This window comes from Cinclus cinclus, chromosome 13, assembly GCF_963662255.1.
Source record: "Cinclus cinclus chromosome 13, bCinCin1.1, whole genome shotgun sequence".
In the NCBI taxonomy this organism is placed as follows: domain Eukaryota; kingdom Metazoa; phylum Chordata; class Aves; order Passeriformes; family Cinclidae; genus Cinclus; species Cinclus cinclus.
In genome coordinates, this window is record NC_085058.1 from 2,679,703 (window position 1) to 2,700,509 (window position 20,807).

Genomic DNA, 20,807 nt, shown 5'->3' on the forward strand with positions numbered 1-20,807 from the left:
CCAGCTCTCCAGCCCTCATCCTGCAGCCAAGGCAGAGTCTGAGGAGCGCCCACCACCCCAGAGGCTTTGGGCTCACACTGCTGGCCCCTGGTTCTCCCATCTCTCAGCCCGTGGAAAATCCTGCCAGGGTGGGTGTACAGCCAGGTTTGAGGGAATTCCTGGAGCTTTTCCTGAGCGGTGTTCTGCGTGCAGGGAGGAGCTATCGCCCCATCACTGCAGTTCCCTTCTCAGCCTGGGGACAAACTCCATCCTTGCCCTCTTTTCTGCCCTCTGATTCACAGGTACCTTGTACCTCCCATGGCACGGGGCGATCGATCAGCCCAAACACGGCCTCCTTCCCACCAGGAACAGGGAGGGGAGGGTGGCAGGAGGAAAAAGGGTTCATGCTGATGTGGGAGCGCTGGAGCAGAACTACGTACCAGGTTTAATGTGTCCACCTCCTTTGGATCCAGCTCTGGATGGATTGGAGAACCAGCATCTTCCTCAGCCACCCCAGGCCACTCCAGAAGTTGCTCATGAAGTGTGAGCAGAGATTTTTTTTCTCCCCAAAAGACAGAAACTAGTGTGGAGTTCAGAGCCCAACTCTGTCCCCGTGGAGATGCTAATAGAAAGACGGTGTTGGGTTTTCTTCTGTCACTAGTGCTGGGGACAAGCAGCAAAAGTGAGACACAGAAGCATGGGGTGATGACTCCTGATAACAGATCCCAAACATCCAAAGGACAGGAATTAGAAATGCAGGGTTCACTTTTAATAGGGAGGGCCATTGGGTGTTAGAGCAGCTCCTCTCTTCCATCCAGAAGAATCACAAATGGCTGTTCTGGCCCATTTTGGGGTTAGGGACTGACTTTCCCAGCGAGGAGATGCCACCAGCCTGAGTGCTGGCAGCAGGCAGGTGTCTCAGCCAGAGGCAGAAGCCTGTGTTTGCCTGGAGCTTTTCCTGCAGTAATGAGGGTGCTGGGAGCATTTGGAAGGGGAGCTGGAGCCCAGCTGGAGCCCTGCTGCCATGACTGGGCTCATGACTCATTTTAAAACCAACCATAAAAACAATTTTCCCTGGAGTGATCAAAGCTTGGCTGGCTTATCACCTCCCCGATTCCAGTAACGAAACCCTGGTGCTCACAGGCTGCCCAGGGAGTAATTGGAGGACTTAATTAAGGAAGGTCATTAGGGGCAGACAAAGATAGGGAAGCTGGAGCCTCTTGCCTGCTGTGAGTTACTGAGGCTCTAATGGCAGTGATGATGAAAATCGGGCTGGATACCAGGAAAAAGCTCCTCACCCAGAGGGTGGTGGGGCACTGACCAGGGAACGGGCACAGCCCCAAGGCTGCCAGAGCTCCAGGAGGGTTTGGACAATGCTCTGAGGCACAGGGTGGGATTGCTGGGGGGTTTGTGCAAGGCTAGGGGCTTGATGATCCTTGGGGTGTCTTCCAACTCAGGAGATTCCATTCCATGATTTTATGGACCCCAGCAGGAAAACTGGAGCCTCACCTGGGGTCTGGCCTGCTGGATGGGATGTCCAAGGAGTGGTGAGCATGCAGGGGGTTCAGACCAAGTTCTCTCCTGCCTTTGCAGAATGCCTGGGAAGGTATTCCATGGCTCTGCAGGATGGTTCCATCAGCATGGAGAGAGGAAGAGGTGCTAAATGTAGTCAGGGAGTTGTAAATGTGGGATTTGCACCAATGAATTAGTGGCTTGTCTGCAGTTTTTTCTGTCTTCACTCAGAGTCAGGATTAAAAATACAAAAGAGAAATTTTCTCGTGTTTGGGCTTGGTGTTTTATTAAATCTTATCTAAAGTATGGAGAGTTCTGCAACACTTCTAGCTGCCAGCTAAAAGTGAGCAAAATGGAGGTGAATCCAGGTAGATAAAAGGTCCTTAAAAGCTCAACAGTCCAACAGAGAATTAACACCTCTATTATTTATACTTTTAACCCAATAACCAAATTCCCATGACCCTCAGTGCAGCACTGACTGTCCAAACAGAAACCACTGCCTGAAGCCATGAAGAAGGAGGAAGATGAGCACCAAAAGGGAGACAGCACCCAAATTCCTCCATCTTGTCCCATACCTATTACTGCATTATAAAAACCTCAAATTCCAAACCCTTCACCATGGGAAATCACACCCTTCTATTTAACTACACACCTGTGACTTGAACTCCATCACCCAAATTTGGAAACCTTCTCCAAGGGCTCAGGTCAAAAGCAGTGTTCTCCAGGGGGTCAGTGCCAGAAAGCACAGAAAGCTCAAAAATCCCAGGTTTCTGGGATCCAACAAGGAGTTATAAAGTGGCTGCTTTGCCTCCAGCTCCATGAAGAGAAGGGAAGAATGACTTCCTCTCCCCTGCAGCCTCTTCCCTTCCCCTCCTCCATCCATCCTGACACAGGGGTGACTTCTTCAGCCCTCCATGAGTGGATCTTGGGGAGCCCTTCCACCAGCAAGAGGCTGTTCCACACCACCAATGTTAATGTTAAGTTGCTTATCTGCCCCGGGGCTATAAAACTCTCATCTACAAAGGGAGGGGAAAAAAATTCCTGCTGTTCTTTCTGTCTGCTCCTGCTTATTGCATCCTTATCAGCACACCCAGGCAGCCTTTGGGCACGGCAGTGATGCAATGGTTGCAGCAAACGAGGTGGGTGGTCCCACACAGCATCTCGTGTCCCCACGGGGCCAAGTCCACTCCACGGGGACAGTGTGGCACCAATGAGTCCCCAGTAAGCTCGCTGCTCTTCTGAGTCACATGAACGCACCTCCAGCAGTGTGTCCCACCTTCCCCTGCAGTAGGGGAATGCTGGCTCTGGGATGTCCCTTATGGGAAGTGGGTTTGGGGCTCTGATGCATTGACCTGTGTCCTTGTTGTAGTTGGTGAAGCTGTTATTTGGCTGGTGAACCTCATGGGTTGTCCTAAAGCATCCTTCCCCCTTTTTTTTCCCCAAGGCTTCTGATAGCCTGCAGCAGGTTTGCAACCTTCCCCTCCGGTGTTTTTCCGAAGACATTGGGATTACAACATTAAGCGGGGAAGACAAAGCTGCTGTGACACCAACAGCTGCTTGTGCTGGCTCAAAGAATTTGGTTGGTTTTGAGGCTGTGTCACCTCGGTGTTCCACCACAAGCTGGTGACCAGGCAGGGCCTGGACACACAGAATCATTCCTTCGCCCCCAGGCTGATTTGGTGGGTCTGGACAAGCCAGAATTTCCCAAAATCGTGGGGAATCAGCTTCCCCATTCTCTTCCCCACCACACTTCCATCTCTGCCTCTTCTGGGAAGCTTTTGTGCAACGCCTGAAGAGCGATTGGCATTTGGACATGGCAGGAGCTCTGAGTGGAGCCCCACTGCTCAGGGTCTGGGGCTGTGGGGGCAGAATCCTGGGAATGGGTGCAGGAGCAGAGCACCGGGGGTTGTGCTCGTCCCCGTGTCATCGCTGCCAGGTGATGGGGGTGGCTGGGGTGGCTTTGTGTGCAAGCTGGGGACAAGGAGGCATCTGGCTGTGTTGGGATGGGTTGACTGGCAGCCAATGTAAACTCTGGGGTTTGAGCTGGAGCAATTCCTGCGTCTCATTCTCTTCCTGCCGTGAAAACACCTTTGTTCCAGCCTGGAACAGCAGCAGCTCAGCTTTCTCAGCAGCCAGGGCTGAAGGTGTCCTTCCTTGTGGCCCTCCTTGTGTCCTTCCTTGTGTCCTTTATTATCTTTCCTTATGTCCTTCCTTGTGCCCTTCCTTGTGTCCATCATTATGTCCTTCCTTGTGTCCCTATGTCCTTCCTTGTCCCTCCTTGTGTCCTTCCTTGTGTGTGTCCTTCAGAGCCACTGCTGACCATGGTGAAGGAGGTGGATGAAGGCTCAAGTTGCACCAGGGGAGGTTTGGATATTGGGAAAATTTCACCATAAAGGTGGTCAGTGATGGAGTCACCATCCCTGGGGGGTGTTAAACCATGTGGCACATGGGGACAAGGGTTAGTGGTGGACTTGATGATATTGAAGCTTCGTCCAACCTGAACAATTCTATAATTCTGTAATTCTGAAGCACCTATGGGGGCTGTGGGGTTATGGCATGGGTTGACTGCCCTGCATCTATGAGAGATTCCAAAAGAAGACGGTCCAAGGCTGGATGTGGCAGAATAGCCAACATTTAATGGAACATCCAACACCAGGAAACAAAATAGGCAACAATTACTACAAAAGGAAGCAGATAAAATGAGAATCCCGATGGTTTCAGTTCATTCCATCACCCCACAAAGCTGTTCCAGACCCAGCTCTGCTTCAAGGACACCCTGGAGATGTCTGCTCCCACCGCTCAGCTCCTGCCCTTCATGGGGAAGCGCGGCCTGGCCTGGAAGTGCTCACACCTCCTGTGCTTCAGGGACAGTCCGTACAGCGGGGTCATGTCCACCGTGCTGCCCTCACAGATGCTGAACTCCAGCTGCTGGAGCAGCGTGGCCAGGAAGAGGAACACCTGCCCCCTGGCAATGTTCTCCCCAATGCACCTCCTCTTGCCCAGGCCAAACATCAGCACCTTCTCCCCGTCCTCTTTTTTCACCTTGGTCCCGTCAGCACTGAGGAAACGCTCGGGGTTGAAAGTTTCTGGGTCCTTCCAAAGCTTCCTGGAAGGGAGAGCATTGGGTGTTGAGATGGTTTCCTCTGGTCATGGGTGTCAGGGGAGAATTGGAAAGTGGGAGCTGTCAGGAAGAACATCCCTGGTGGTTTGTCACTGCAGGAGGGGATCTGTTTGTCACCACGTGAGGGGACCTGTTTGTCACCGCAGGAGTGTCACAACAAGGTACTTACTCGTCATGGTTCACTTGCCACTGGTTGATGAACACACAGCGATCCTTTGGGATGTAGTAGCCATTCAACACCGTGTCCTTGGTTGTGCTGGTAAGAGAAAAGATGGAGAGCTGGGCAAGCCCAAAGGTTCTTCTGCATCCTCACGGACTGTCCTGAAGGGTGCGACCCAAAGGGGTGCTTTCGTGGGCGCAGCTGTGTCCTCCACAAGTGCCACGGTGCCTCAAGGCCACCTCGTCACCTCTGCCAGCCCAGTACCTGTGTGGGATGGCCAAGGGCACGAAGGAGGAATGCCTGAACATCTCCAGGATAAAGGATTCCGTGTAGGGCAGCGTGCCCTGGTCCGACAGCCTTGGCCGCCTCTCCTGCCCGATGGTCTGGTCTGGGGGAGGTGGATCGGGAAGAGGGTCAGGATCAGGGCTGACCAGAGGGATTTTGGCCCTCCAGGAATGTGGTTCATGGGCTCACCGAGCTCTTCCTGGATCCTCTTCTGGGTGTTGGGGTAGGTCACAAGGTACATGAGGCTCCAGGACAGGGCTGTGGTTATGGTGTCGAAGCCTGGGCAAAGAGGATGGGTGAGCTCAGCACAACACCCACCCTGGCCTGTGGCTGACCATCACATGGGGCAGTCTGGGGTGGCTGAGGAGGTGAGGGATGACCTGGACACACAGCAGAGCTCGGGGCTTTATTCTCCCACAATAAACTTTGCTAAAATATCCTGTTCTCTCAACCTGTCCCACTCCTGGCTTGTGTCAGGTTTGTACAACTTCTCCAGAATTAGGGAGATTTCCACAGAAAGATGAATCAGCCCACAGACATCTCCCTCAGCCAGGAAAAACCACCCTAGCTTGTGAGGCTCGTCTGAACTATAACCCATGCCCTTCACTTTTCCAGACTGGTTTCTAGAGGCATCCCTGGAAGGTCCAGTGAGCAGGAGAGCGAGTGCTTCGGCCCAAACTGGCTGCCTGGTGTTGGACAAGGAAGGGTCAGACAGGAGGAGCTGGAGAAAATCTGAGAGCATCCCTCAGCCACAGCTGAGGAAAAGTGGGAGACAATACCTGCTCCAAAGAGGTCGTTCACAAGGTTGACGATCTTCTCCTTGGGGATCTGTGTGGCCGTGGTCGTTCCCAGTTTTTTGTCCAGGCACTGCTCAATGAGGGAGTCCGTGATGTCCCGGATGTTGTTCTGAGAGAAAGAGGGGCCAAAGTCATGGAGCAGGACTGGCAGAGGGGAGGGTGCTCCTGAGCAGCCCCACAAGCTCTGGGGAGCATCAGCCCTTGACAGATGGAAAAAATAAGGAGAGGGCTCTCCAAGGAACCCGAGCACAGAGCACAGGTTCAACCACCAGACTGGCCACATGGCTCAGGGAATGGAGGAGATGCTGAGAGGCTCATGAAACTGAGTCCAGGGAGATTCAGGTGGGACATCAGGAAAAGGTTCTTCCCTCAGAGGGTGGTGGGGCTCTGAGCAGGCCCCCCAGGTAATGGGCACAGCCCCAAGGCTGCCAGAGCTCCAAGAGAGTTTGGACAATGCTCTCAGGGATGCTTAGGGTGGGATTGTTGGGGCAGGGAGCAGGACTGGATGATCCGTGTGTGAGCCAGCTCAGGATATTCCATGACTCTGTGATAATCTATGATTCTGTGAGAAGGAGGAGCGGGCAGACACAATGGCTGTTGCTGCTTGGCTGCCAGGACCAAAACACCCCACTGACAGAGAGGGGAGGAGGGCAGGCGAGGCTCCTGCACGCTCTTACCGCGTCGTAGGTCTCGTAATGTTCCTTGACCCTCTTCTGCAAGAAGCCGAGCAAGCACCTGTTGAAATCTAGAAACAACTTCATGCTGTGGCTGGGGAGGTAGCGGAGCAGGGGGATGAAGTCGGCAGGGTTGCCAGCAGCAGCCACGTCAGTGAACTCCTCAGCTGAATTCACCAGGCTGAGCAGCTCCTGGTCCTCGTGCTCGTAGCGCTTGCCGAAGCACATGGCACAGATGACATTGGCCACCGACACCACCAGGTAACGGTAGGGCTCAAACCTCTTCTCCTCCTCCATCAGCTGCAGGAATTTACTGACCAGGTACTCGGCCTCCTGGGAGACGTGTTCCTCCAGCAGGCAGCTGGAGGACGAGGTGGGGCTGGGGGCGACCGAGAAGCTCTTCAGGGCACTCTGGGCCAGCTTCCTGCGAGCCTTCCACACCTCCCCGGAGTCGGGGCTGAACGTCAGGCTCTGCCCGTCCGTGACAAAGCGAAAGCTGTGGAGGTCGGGGCGGCCCATGAAGTCCTCTCCTTGCTTGACCAGGGCTTGCCTGATGGTGTCCAGCCCGCTGAGCACCAGCACGGGCCGGGTGCCGATGCGCACCTCCATCACGTCCCCGTAGCGCCGGCTCAGCCGCGTCAGCGCCAGGTGCGTGTCCTTGCGCAGCTCCAGCACATTCCCCAGCACGGGATACCCCCGCGGGCCCGGCGGCCTCCGCAGCCCCGAGGGCACGGGCTGCTGCTGCTGCTGCTGCTGCTGCTGCAGCCACTGGAGCAGCAGGAACACCAGGCAGAACGCCGCGGCCACCAGCAGCACCTCGGTGGCCGACACCGCACCGGGGCTTCCCACCAGCCGCATCGCAGCCTTCAGCATCACGGAGCGGCACTAAAGGAGCCAAGGGAAGGGAAGGGAAGGGAAGAGCCGGCATCAGCGAGGGGCTGAGCGCTGAGGCTGTTCCTGAGCCTGGGACAGGGAGCGACAGCCCTTAACCAGCTCAGGGCACGCAGCTGCCCCCGCAGCACTGGGGGTTTCCAGCGGCACAAGCTGGAGACCTGTGAAAGCTCCAAAATCACCCGCACATCCCTTAAGGCGCTCCTCAACCCATCAGAGACTTTGTGACACCCCTTTCACCGCAGCACACCCTTAGGCTGGCGTGCAGACCCCTCAGGAATAAACCAAAGACGCCTTAGGACCTGGGGCTGGTCTCTAGGCTGAAACACTTGGAGCGGCGACAGCGCAGGACAGGACAGGAGCAGAGCTGGGCTTCGCTTGTGATCCGCAGTTGCCGCACTTTAGGAAAGCCCTCGCACTAAAAAGCAGATTTTTTGCTAGCCGGGTGTGGAAGGAATAGAGCCCCCAGCTTTTTCTCTGCGTATCAGCGAAGCAAAAGTGCTGTCTTAACCACAGGACCTTTCTTTTCTCCTCAAAGCCTTTTCCTGCGCTCTCGGCAAGATCCTGATTCGAAAGCTCCAAACACACTCGCACATCCCTTAAGGGTATCCAGAACTGCCGAGCCCTCAGTGACATCCCTTTCCCCACAGAAAACCCAGTCCCACACTGGTACAGCCACGGCTCCTGCCCAGGGAAGACAGTCTTGTAAAACAAGGCATAGAAAACTGCAGCTCAGCAAACACCAGGGAAGCAGGAGAGGAACAGTAGCTCCTTCGTGAATGTGGATCCAGGACTACCTGACCCTTCAGGAGTTCGAGCCGGGAGGATGGACCTCCTGACCTCAATACTGAGGGACTTGGTGGGTGGGGATGCCACAGGGCTGCTCTGTGAGAGCACACAGCTCACTGGGTGAGCAGAGCCACCCAAAACTGTCCTTCCTGGTCCTATATCCATGTCCAACCTCCCCCTAAACACACAGGCTCTCTCCTACCTGCAGCTCCTTGGGCTGGTTTTACCGCCCAGGGGTCCCAGCAGAGATTGGCACCGGGAGCAGGGGAGAATCCTCCTCTGTCTCCTCACCCTTCTTCTGTCACCTCGTTCTCCTCTGCCTGCTGCTTCTTCTTCTCCTGCCACCTGGAAGCGCAGGCTCTCGAAGCTCTTCCCTCACTGCACCACTGTGTATTTATGTTGCAAAAGCCCTTGGGAATAGCTACCCATTAACAAACGGGCCAAAACCTGGCTGGAGCCCACCCAAAAACCAGGGAAGAGCCTTGCTCACCTCCAACAGGCTCTGGGGCATGAATGGGGATTTCTCCTCCTGGCCAGGGTCCTGGAGCCTGCTGTGGGGAGGCAGAAGAGGGTCCCTAGGACAGGGAGGAAGAAGCGGGTCCCCAAGCCCTGCCTTGGGGAGGATGTAGGACACTCATTCAGTATCACTTGCCTGTGGAATGTGGGTGCCAGCAATTCCCCAAAAAAATTTTCTGGGCTGGCCAGGCTGTTCCCAGCAGCCAGAGAGGACTGTCACCTCCTTGGCCACTCTGGAGGTGCTGGGAGAGAGGGGACACGTTTGAGGCAAGGCATCCACAGCCCTCCCCATTCATCCCTGGGGAATCATCCGCCAGGTCCCTTGTGCCGGGACAGGTGGCGGCGGGATCATCCGGGCCAGGGGCAGCGCCAGGCTCAGGTTAACGATTGGCCAGGTTTGCGTGAGAAGGCGGCTGGCTCGCTTCCCCCGGCTCCTCCGGGGCAAACAGGCAGCGAGGAGGAGGAGGAGGAGGAGGAGGAGGAGTGGCGGGGCTGAAGGGAGGAGGTGAGCCCGGCAGATAGCAGAGGTGAAGGGGCAGCACGGGGCAAGGCTGGGGCAGCTCATCCCCGCAAAACGCTGGGTGACACCCGGCGGGGAAACGCTCCAGCCGGCGGGGCTGCTTCTCCAGGAGCGGCAAAATTCAGGGCAGTTTGGGTGGGATGAGCAGGAACGAGCCAGAGTTTCGGGATTTGGCCCCTAAAATTCCTTCAGCCTTTGAAAATTCCAGGGGGAATTTGGCCCAGGTAAAAGCTTAGCTAATATTTAATAAAGGCTTTCAACATCTGGTCTAATCGGGCTCGTTAATAGCAATGACGCCGTTCATTAATGTTTGGCAAGAACAGTTACAAAACGCCGGCTGCTAATATTCCTGCTGATAATTCCCAGGAATGCCGCAGCCCTCCCGGCACCGGCAAGACCCTTGGGAGCGCTTTTGGGGAGGCAGGGCTGGATCCTGCCGGCGCCTCCTATCCCTATAGATGTGCCCAGACCCATTATATGGGGTCGGGTTGGGGCTGAGGGGGCTGAGTGACCCCCCCCGCCCGCCCACCCCGCAGCAGCGTCTCAGACCTTGTGCTGATGCCGAACCCGCCCACTCCTCACGCATCACATCCCAAAGCTCTGGAGAGAGTCCCGGAGAGGTTCCCCAGGACCCTCTTCCACCCCTTCCCGGCCCTCCCCGGTGTGCCAAACCCTGCGAGGGCACGGTGCCTCCCGATGAGAACAGCGTTAAGAGCAGCTGCCCTGCGTGCCTCACACCCCCAAAACGACCTCAGAACACCTTCACCCCCGGCCTCCTGCCCCTGCTGAGTCTCACTGTCCCCATCCCGCGGGATCGGCCGTGCCAGGCTGTGCGTGCGGGGACAGGCGGGACGCGGGAGGGTGACGGTGCCCGCAGGCACGTGGGGCACGGCGTGTGTGGCATGAGCAGATGCCCGCACGCGAGGGACACGGAGCTGTGCGGGACACGGAGCTGTGCGGGACACCGAGGGTGTTTCCATCCCACGAGCGCGACCACCGCGCACGGATGCGGCTCCGGGCGTGCGCAGCCTGTCCGTGCGGGGACACGGGGTGGGACGTGGCGACACCGGGACAGACACACGGAGCGTTGTGCGAGGTGTTGTGCCAAGTGCCTCGGTGCCACAGGGTCATCCCCGGCCGGGCTTTATGGTCGCCCTGACGAGTGTCCCCAGCCGTGGGGCGCATTTGTGACATTTGGGGTCGGCAGCCCTGCGGAGCGGGGCACGGCTCGGTGTCGCCCGGCGCTAAGAGGGGACATTTCAGGTGGCACCAGTGGGACCTCCCCTCTTTGCGCTCCTCTCTCTCCCTCGCCTCGCGGCTGGAGAGGGCTGGGATGACCGCGTCCTATCGAGGGGACACGAAGGACAGCGGCACCGCTGTCGCCTCGCAGGCGACGCAGCAACCCGCGGCAGAGGTCACCCCTGTTGGCACCGGCGATTGTCCCCGGTGCTGGGGATCCCGCACAAGCTCCCCGAGACGTGGGGGGAGCTGATCCCGAGCTGCTCCGGCGCCGCCTTGACCCCGGGCCAGGCTCCTGGACGTGAGGCCACCGCCCTGGTCCTTTAAAAATCATTTCCCCCCCCACCCACCCGTAGCGTGACTGCGAGTGACCGGGGCGTCCCTCCCGGGTCTGGCCGGAGCCCCTTCGCACGCGATGTCCCTAATGCCACCTCTGGGACCCCCCCAGAAGGGCGGGACCCCCCGGCCTATCTCCCACCTCGCGGCAGCTGGGGTGGGAACAAGGATGAGGGCGGAGGGGACAGATTCTGGGAGCGGGCTGGTCCCCCTTGTCCTTCCTGCAGGGCAGGACCCCGCCTGTCACCCCTCGGGGACCGGGGCTGGGGGCTGCAAGCTCTGCCCGAGCCCCCCCTTCGGACACCGAACATCGCACCCGACGTGCCCTCCTCCCTCCGGCTGCACCCTCTGCCCCATCCCAGCCCCACCTCGCCCCTCGGGTCGCCCTGTCCCCAGGGGACAGAGGTGACAGAGGGCACGGCGGCTTCTCACGCGAACCTGGACAATCTTTAACCGGGCCGGGGCAGCCCGGGCCGTGACCCCCGCGGCTGCCCCGCCGCCCACGTGCCTAGGGGGACCCTACGGAGCTGTGGAGCGGTCCCGCTAGGTGCGGGGGACACGCACAGAGGCGGTGGCCACCGCTGCGGCACACCGGCGGCGGGATGGGAGCGGCCCCCGTTGGCGGCTCGCCGTCCCTTAAGCCCCGCGGGGGCGGTCCGCGCTCATCCCTGCGTTTTCGCGGAGCCCCTCGGGGGCTGAATGCCCCAGTCCCCCCCGTGCCGGCCCGCACCGCGCTTCTCGGGGCGGTTTTCCCACGCTCCCGCTGTCCCCTCGGCTCCGGACACCGTGGATGTCCCGGGACGGCGGGCAACGGGACCGGGGGGGCACGGGCGTGGGTTTATGGAATCCTCTGGCTCTGGGGGGCAGCAGGGCAGCCGGGGCGTCCCCCAGAGGGTTCCTGGGGAGCAGCGGGGCGCGGGACGGGCGCCTTTAAGATCCTGCCGGTAGCGTGACTGGAGTGACCGGGGCGGTGCGGGTTTGCCCAAACATCCCGCCCTCTTCGCACGCGATGCCCGTCCCGGGCTGGAACCCACGGGCGGCACCTACACACCCCCCCCCACACCCCCGCACCCCACGATCTTTCGGGACCCCCCCTCCCCAACCTTTCCCCCGCCCGCCTCTCTGCCTCCCCTCCGGGGATGCGGGGAGGAGGGGGGGGGGTCCCGCACCCCCACGCGTGGGGGGATCCCCGAGGATGGGGGGGGGATGGGGGGGGGGGGGGGGTCCGGGGAGTTCTTGGGGAGTTGGGGGTCACGTGACGGGAGTCAGCCGGGCCAATCAGAGCGCGAGGCGATGCATATAAAGCAGGAGCGGCGGGGAGCGGGCACCTGCCGCAGGATCGGGCCCCTCCCGCCGCTCCGCGCCGCTCCCGCCGAGGTGAGTACCGGAGAGCCCGGACAGCCATGGATGGGGGCCGGGAGGCACTTCCAGCACCCCCAGGTGATGGACAGCCCCGCCGTGAGCTGTCCCTCCCTTTCCGACCCCAGCAGCATCCTCCCTCCCATCTGTTGGAAGGTGGTTTTTGGGGGTCCGGGTTGTAACGCGCCCCTCACGGGTCTTGCTGCTACCGAGGATTGGGAAAGGGGTCCCGGCTGGGCTGCACTCGCTGCGGTGCGAGGTCCCCGCAGCTCCCAGAAATCCTCCCTCCACGGGTGTCCTGGGGGGAGTTGTGGCACCCTGCCAAACCCGAGGGAAGGGGGGATTTGGCAGCAAACCCCCCTGCTCGGGGTTTTAGGAGGGATTTCGTCCTATGAGGATCTGGGAGTTGGTCCTTAGGAGTCCCTGCGAGCTTGAGGGACTCTCTGATTCCATGGTTTCTGACAGAGCTGGGAGCGGGGTGCAGCCATCCCGCTGCAGCCAGAGTTATTTGTTATAGCCGTCGATCTTTGGGGAGATTCCTGGCACTGCTTCACTTGCTGGTGAGTGGTGGCTCGGTGACTCAAATCAGGATCAGCTCTCTTCTTGCCAAGCGCTCTGGAAAAGGCTTTGAGGAGAAAAGAAAGGTCCTGTGGTTAAGACAGCACTTTTGCTTCGCTGACACGCAGAGAAAAAGCTGGGGGCTCTATTCCTTCCACACCCGGCTAGCAAAAAATCTGCTTTTTAGTGCGAGGGCTTTCCTAAAGTGCGGCAACTGCGGATCACAAGCGAAGCCCAGCTCTGCTCCTGTCCTGTCCTGCGCTGTCGCCGCTCCAAGTGTTTCAGCCTAGAGACCAGCCCCAGGTCCTAAGGCGTCTTTGGTTTATTCCTGAGGGGTCTGCACGCCAGCCTAAGGGTGTGCTGCGGGGAAAGGGGTGTCACAAAGTCTCTGAGGGGTTGAGGAGCGCCTTAAGGGATGTGCGGGTGATTTTGGAGCTTTCACAGGTCTCCAGCTTGTGCCGCTGGAAACCCCCAGTGCTGCGGGGGCAGCTGCGTGCCCTGAGCTGGTTAAGGGCTGTCGCTCCCTGTCCCAGGCTCAGGAACAGCCTCAGCGCTCAGCCCCTCGCTGATGCCGGCTCTTCCCTTCCCTTCCCTTCCCTTGGCTCCTTTAGTGCCGCTCCGTGATGCTGAAGGCTGCGATGCGGCTGGTGGGAAGCCCCGGTGCGGTGTCGGCCACCGAGGTGCTGCTGGTGGCCGCGGCGTTCTGCCTGGTGTTCCTGCTGCTCCAGTGGCTGCAGCAGCAGCAGCAGCAGCAGCAGCAGCCCGTGCCCTCGGGGCTGCGGAGGCCGCCGGGCCCGCGGGGGTATCCCGTGCTGGGGAATGTGCTGGAGCTGCGCAAGGACACGCACCTGGCGCTGACGCGGCTGAGCCGGCGCTACGGGGACGTGATGGAGGTGCGCATCGGCACCCGGCCCGTGCTGGTGCTCAGCGGGCTGGACACCATCAGGCAAGCCCTGGTCAAGCAAGGAGAGGACTTCATGGGCCGCCCCGACCTCCACAGCTTCCACTACATCTCCAACGGGCAGAGCCTGGCGTTCAGCCCCGACTCCGGGGAGGTGTGGAAGGCTCGCAGGAAGCTGGCCCAGAGTGCCCTGAAGAGCTTCTCGGTCGCCCCCAGCCCCACCTCGTCCTCCAGCTGCCTGCTGGAGGAACACGTCTCCCAGGAGGCCGAGTACCTGGTCAGTAAATTCCTGCAGCTGATGGAGGAAGAGAAGAGGTTTGACCTTAACCAGTACCTGGTGGTGTCGGTGGCCAATGTCATCTGTGCCATGTGCTTCGGCAAGCGCTACGAGCACGAGGACCAGGAGCTGCTCAGCCTGGTGAACCTGAGCAATGAATTTGGGGAGGTGGCCGGGGGTGGCCACCCCGCCGACTTCATCCCCCTGCTCCGCTACCTCCCCAGCCGCACCATGGAGCTCTTCAAGGACGTCAACAGGCGCTTCAATGCCTTCGTGCAGAAAATTGTGCAGGAGCACTACAGCAGCTTTGATAAGGTAAGGGCTTGGATGCTCTTGGATGTGGGTGGATATGCTTGTAAGTGTCCCCCTGCCTCGCCCAGAAAAGCCCCTTGGAGACATCTGAGCTTCAATTATTCCCCTCCCACCCGAGCTAGCGCTTTTGGGGGCAGGTTTCCCCATCCCTGTGTGTCCGCGGTGTCCCTGAGCCGCCAGCTTTTCCCCAGGAGCACATCCGGGACATCACAGACTCGCTGATCGGGCACTGCCAGGAGAAGAGCGCTGGGGAGGACACCCACGTCCAGCTCTCCAATGAGAAGATCATCCACATCGTTAACGACCTCTTTGGGGCAGGTGGGAATGCTTCTGAGGGCACAATTCGAGCTTTTTTTGGGAGGAATCCCAAAGGTGGTGGCTGGGTGGGGACGTGGAGCTGCTGGGTGGTGGCATGTGCCACGTTCGGGTGTGTGGAGCTGCCGCTGGGCCCTCTCCTGAGCGACGACCGGAGCTTTTTGGTGGCACTCGATGGGGGAACAAACTCTTCCAGAGCAGTGGAATCTGAAACACTCACTCACCTGTCCTCTCGTGGTAGCTAAATGTCTTTTCCACGCCCATCCAGGCTTTGACACCGTGGCAACTGCCCTGTCCTGGAGCCTCATGTACGTTGCCTTGTACCCCGATGTCCAGAGGAAGATCCAGGAAGAGCTCGGTGAGTCCATGAACCATGTTCTTGGAGGGTCAAAATCCCTCTGGTCAGCCCTGATCCTGACCCTCTTCCTGATCCACCTCCCCCAGACCAGACCATCGGGCGGGAGAGGCGGCCAAGGCTGTCGGACCGGGGCACGCTGCCCTACACGGAATCCTTTATCCTGGAGATGTTCAGGCATTCCTCCTTTGTGCCCTTCACCATCCCACACAGGTACTGGGCTGGAGCTGCTGTCACATTATTTGGGGTTTTGTTTTCGAGTGGTTTTCTGGGAGGTGCCGTTTTGTCGGGAAATTGATCCCTGTGAGGGGGAACTATTCCAGCTTCTTGCCCTTCTGGGGTTGAATCCTTTGTTTTGAGGGTGGTTTTACCCCACAAACTTACTGGCACAACCCCCCTGGTTTTATATTTCTTCCTGCCCTTGGGGGAGCCACATCACGACTGGTCTGGAATGAACTGCAAAGTGAAACTGGGATTTTTCTGTTGGAGGAAATTGTAGCCAGGACCTTTAAATCTCCGGAATACAATCTGGGGTGTTTCCTAGCCAGTCCTAAGGGCACAAATGGGGCTTTGAAGATGAAAACCCTGCAGGACTTGCTGGGCTTTGACTTATCAGGAGCTGTGGGTCTCCTCTAACTTCCCTTTACACCTTCAGCACGACAAAAGCAACGGTGCTGAACGGCTACTACATCCCCAAGGACACCTGTGTGTTCATCAACCAGTGGCAAGTGAACCACGATGAGTGAGTATTCCAAACCCCCCTCGCTCATCTGTGGCTTCTCTTGGCATTCAGATCACGCTGATCCTTGTGCCAAAAAATGCCTGGATCATGTATGAAAAGGCAGATTGGACCAAAAATGGTGTGGGTTTGAGGCTGGCTCTGCTGGGCATGGAGCTGGTCCAGCTTGACTTGGCCCCCAGTTCAACTGCTCCCCAGCAGCAGGGATTACTTAATTTATGTGGAAGCTCAGGCTGCTGGGTAATCAGGAATGGGTCAATCCTGCTGCCAAGCAGATCCCGTGATATGAGCTGACAGCTCTGGATGTGCTCAATGGGAATTGCTGGGCTCCCTTTTAAAGGGAGGAAAATGTGGTGATGTGATTCTGTTAAACTCAATGGGCTCCTGTTGTGATTGCTGATATTCAGCTCTGGGAATGATGAGAAAACCAGAGCCCCATCCTGCTCCTCCACTGCTTCCCAGCAGACGCATTCCAGCAGGGAGTAAGAATTCCCAGGTGGGGTGTTTTGGATTAAAGCTTGAGGTGTTTGTAAAAAAACAAAAACAAAACCAAAAAAACCTTCCGACCTCCCTCCTGCTCCTGCATGGGCATGGAATGGGAATGCTGTCTTAGGGCAGAGAGGATTCCAGGTATCCAAGCAGAAATTCCCAGGTGTTAAATCCCACCTGGTACCTCCCAGCAGGTTCGGAAGTTCTGTTGAGAGGATTCAAAAAGGAAAAAACCCCTGGGAAAATCCGCACTTGTCCTGTTTGAAGGGCTGCTGGCTGAGCCCAGTGCTGAAGCTGCAGGTTCTCCAGCTGCTGGAATTAAATGGATGGAATTAAACCCATCTCCGGTGTCTGCCTGGGCAAACACAGCCTGAGCCTGGGTCAGAGGTTTCAGGGGGCTGAGCTGATGGAGTCTGACACATAGTTGGTGTTTTAGATTGGGAGAGAGCTTGCCAAGGGTGCTTTTGGGTGGTGGAGTGACAGCAAAGCTCGCCTCTGCAAGGAGAGGTTTTGGTCACTGACCCCATTGCAGGGGGCCAAAACTGGGCTGGAGTCCTCTGCTCTGAAGCCAGGATCTGGGGACACCTCTGAGCCCCTCGCAGGATCTAAAGGGGTTCCAGGAGAGACAGAGAAGGACTGGGGGACAAGGGATGGAAGGACAGGACACAGGGAATGGCTTTCTGCTGCCAAAGGGCAGGGATGGATGGGATAGTGGGAAGAAATCCTCCCTGGGAGGGTGGGGAGGCTCCGGCACAGGGTGCCCAGAGCAGCTGTGGATCCCTAGAAGTGTCCAGGACCAGGCTGGACAGAGCTTGGAGCCACCTGGGATGGTGGAAGGTGTCCCTGCCCATGGCAGGGGGGTGACACTGGACGAGCTGTTATGTCCCCAAAAAATCCAGGGAGCCGATTGCGTGACCCTGTGACCAAACTGCTCCCTCTGTGTCACAGGAGCCTTTGGAAGGAGCCCTCAGCCTTCAGGCCCGAGCGGTTCCTGACACCCACGGGGACAGAAGTGAGCAGGACAGAGAGCGAGAAGGTTCTGTCCTTCGGGCTGGGCAAGCGGCGCTGCCTCGGCGAGGCCATCGGCCGCTGGGAGATCTTCCTCTTCCTCACCACGCTGCTGCAGCAGCTGCACTTCAGCCTGAGGCCCGGGGAGGACGTGGACATCACCCCCCAGTACGGGCTGACCATGAAGTACAAGAAGTGCGAGGCCTTCCAGATCCAGCAGCGTTTTCCTGTGAAAAGCTCTCCGTGAGGAAGCAGCCCCGGGAGTCGGACACTCGGCTTTGTTTTTGTTGTGCCGCTTCGCTGGAGGCTGGTTCCTCTTCTGGGAATGGCAGCTGGGAGGGATTTGTGGGTTCTTCCCAGCCCCTGGAGCCAGCTCCACCACCCCTTCCCACAGGGATGCTCCTCAGGGGTCTCTTGGAGAGATCCAGCTTGTGATGGAGAGGTGGGATGTGGTGGGGTGTCCTGTCTCCACCCAAATTTAAAGAAATCCTCCTCTCGGATGATCCTGCCCAGCCTTATCCCACGAGCTGAAATCCTCTTTTTCAGCTCTTTGTGCCACTGGGAATGGGTGTTTCCTGCTGCTTCAGAAAGGCTCTGGAGGCTGCAGCAGCACCCACCTCGAGGGGACCCATCCTGGGTGCACGCACACACCCTAATTCCTTGAATGTAAACCCGTGGAGTGAATTCCTGAGTGTTCCTAATGATTAAAGGGGAAAAAAAGAAAAAAAAAAAAAAAGGAAATCCAGCAGCAGTACTGCTCACAAACTGAGATTTTTAAATCAATCCCTACCACAAAGCCTCCTGGAAAATCTCAAAGGACTGGGAAAAAGGGACAAGGAACAGTAGGACCCTCCTGGCTTTCAGACTAACTCTGTATTTGCTGCCTTTTTTAATATCAGGGCTTTCTTTTTCTTTATCAAGCAATAGGTTTCTATATCCAGGTTAGGAAGCGAGGGTTTCAGGATTGCAGGAGGAACGTTGTGCTGCATTCAGCTTTAGCCAGTGGGAAGGTGAAGCCTCATGGCAAATGGAGCAGCAATTCCTGCCAGTTTGTGCCCCTTTTAAATGCAGCCGTGTGCTGGGATGGAAACCAGATTGTATTTCTAACCCAATAAATACTTATATGAACGTTTCTCAAGTCTCTTCCTGATTTTATTCCACTGGGACATGATTTTTTTTTTGGGGGGAACACACTATGCCTCTACCATCCTTAAAAATCTGAGCTGGCGTGCTGGATCGGGGTTTTTCCTGTGGGAAATGGGTGGGCTGTGACTCCAGTGGCATTGGGGGAAGTTTTTCATCCCAAAGGGAGCTGATTCTGGTCCTTCTCCTGCGTAGTCTCAGCTGGGACAGGATGAAAAGTGATGCCAAGCTTTGGATCAGTTCAGGGCTTCACTAAAAATCGGGAGTAGCTTTCTATCCCTGAAAAAAAATGGAATCAATAGGTCAAACCCAGCCTCCCATGGGGGGGGATGCTTCATCCCCATCTCAGAGCACCATTAAATGTGAAGTTTTGCATAATTTCCAGTGAAACCAAACAAACAAACAAGAAAAAAAAGGCAATAACGACTGAATTCCCATGGAAATAACAAGGGACTCCGTGGGAAGTTGGGGTCTGTTCATCCCTAAGTGGTGTCCCTGCAGGGATCAGCCCTCCGGGGCTCCCAGCCCCAGCAGAGCTCTGAGTTATTGTGAATTTTGGTGTCGTGGTGTGGAAAGCTGCCGTGGAGCAGAGCAGCCTTGAGCGGGGGTGGAAGGGATGGAAGGGAATCAAGAGGGTGGAGCTGATGGAGGGGATGGAGATGATGGAGGGGATGGAGATGATGGAAGGGATGAAGGGATGGAGATGATGGAGGGGATGGAGGGATGGAGGGGATGGAGGGATGGAGGGATGGAGGAGATGGAGGGGATGGAGGGGATGGAGGGGATGGAGGGATGGAGGAGATGGAGGGATGGAGGGATGGAGGGGATGGAGGGGATGGAGGGGATGGAGGGGATGGAGGGATGGAGGGGATGGAGGGATGGAGGGGATGGAGGGGATGGAGGGATGGAGGGATGGAGGGGATGGAGGGGATGGAGGGGATGGAGGGATGGAGGGGATGGAGGGGATGGAGGGATGGAGGGGATGGAGGGGATGGAGGGATGGAGTGGATGGAGGGATGGAGGGATGGAGGGGATGGAGGGATGGAGGGGATGGAGGGGATGGAGGGGATGGAGGGATGGAGGGGATGGAGGGGATGGAGGGATGGAGGGGATGGAGGGATGGAGGGGATGGAGGGGATGGAGGGGATGGAGGGGATGGAGGGGATGGAGGGATGGAGGGGATGGAGGGATGGAGGGGATGGAGGGGATGGAGGGGATGGAGGGATGGAGGGGATGGAGGGGATGGAGGGATGGAGGGGATGGAGGGATGGAGGGGATGGAGGGGATGGAGGGATGGAGGGATGGAGGGGATGGAGGGATGGAGGGGATGAGATGACAGATATGATGGAAGGAGTGCTGCGGTGGAGGAATGGAGGGACAGAGGTGACAGGTGTATGACACAGGTATGTGACACAGGTGTGTGACACAGGTATGACGCAGGTATGACACAGGTGTGACACAGGTGTATGACACAGGTGTGACACAGGTATGACATAGGTGTGACACAGGTGCGTGACACAAGTGTGTGACAGGTATGACACAGGTATGACACAGGTGTGTGACACAGGTGTGTGACAGGTATGACACAGGTATGACACAAGTGTGACACAGGTATGACACAGGTGTGTGACACAGGTGTGTGACACAGGTGTGACACAGGTGTGTGACAGGTATGACACAGGTATGACACAAGTGTGACACAGGTATGACACAGGTGTGTGACACAGGTGTGTGACACAGGTGTGACACAGGTATGACACAAGTATGACACAGGTATGACACAGGTGTGACACAGGTGTGACACAGGTATGACATAGGTATGACACAGGTGTGTGACACAGGTGTGTGACACAGGTGTGACACAGGTGTGTGACAGGTATGACACAGGTATGACACAAGTATGACACAGGTATGACACAGGTGTGACACAGGTGTGACACAGGTGTGTGACAGGTATGACACAGGTATGACACAAGTGTGACACAGGTATGACACAGGTGTGTGACACAGGTGTGTGACACAGGTGTGACACAGGTATGACACAAGTATGACACAGGTATGACACAGGTGTGACACAGGTGTGACACAGGTATGACATAGGTATGACACAGGTGTGTGACACAGGTGTGTGACACAGGTGTGACACAGGTGTGTGACAGGTATGACACAGGTATGACACAAGTATGACACAGGTATGACACAGGTGTGACACAGGTGTGACACAGGTATGACATAGGTATGACACAGGTGTGTGACACAGGTATGACACAGGTGTGACACAGGTGTGTGACACAGGTGTGTGACAGGTATGACACAGGTATGACACAGGTATGACACAGGTGTGACACAGGTATGACGCAGCTGCCAGAGGCTGCGGACGCGAGCACTGCGCATGCGCTCTGCGCGGCTCCCGCTCCGTCTCTATGGCCCCGCCGGCGGCCGGAGCGCCGCGCGCGAAGGGCGGGTCCGGAAGTGACGTCACACCGAGCGTCGCCGAGGAGCCTCGGTGAGGCGGGAGCTGTGGCAGCGGTG

General features: G+C 57.6%; 2 protein-coding genes across 2 annotated transcripts; one reads left to right on the forward strand and one right to left on the reverse strand.

Moving 5' to 3' along the window:
- Nucleotides 1-4,290: 4,290 nt before the first annotated feature.
- LOC134049146 (cytochrome P450 1A5-like) lies at nt 4,291-7,401 on the reverse strand. The gene is made up of 6 exons (XM_062501366.1): nt 6,532-7,401; nt 5,837-5,963; nt 5,247-5,336; nt 5,037-5,160; nt 4,782-4,868; nt 4,291-4,597 (listed from the first exon to the last, which is right to left on the reverse strand). The coding sequence occupies exons 1-6, from the start codon at nt 7,399-7,401 to the stop codon at nt 4,291-4,293; spliced, it is 1,605 nt and encodes a 534-aa protein (XP_062357350.1).
- Nucleotides 7,402-13,359: 5,958 nt separating this feature from the next.
- On the forward strand, nt 13,360-17,394 carry LOC134049131 (cytochrome P450 1A4-like). Its single transcript, XM_062501342.1, has 6 exons — nt 13,360-14,229; nt 14,418-14,544; nt 14,810-14,899; nt 14,986-15,109; nt 15,552-15,638; nt 17,073-17,394. Exons 1-6 carry the CDS (start codon nt 13,360-13,362, stop codon nt 17,377-17,379), a joined length of 1,605 nt encoding a protein of 534 aa, XP_062357326.1. The 3' UTR covers nt 17,380-17,394.
- Nucleotides 17,395-20,807: the final 3,413 nt, after the last annotated feature.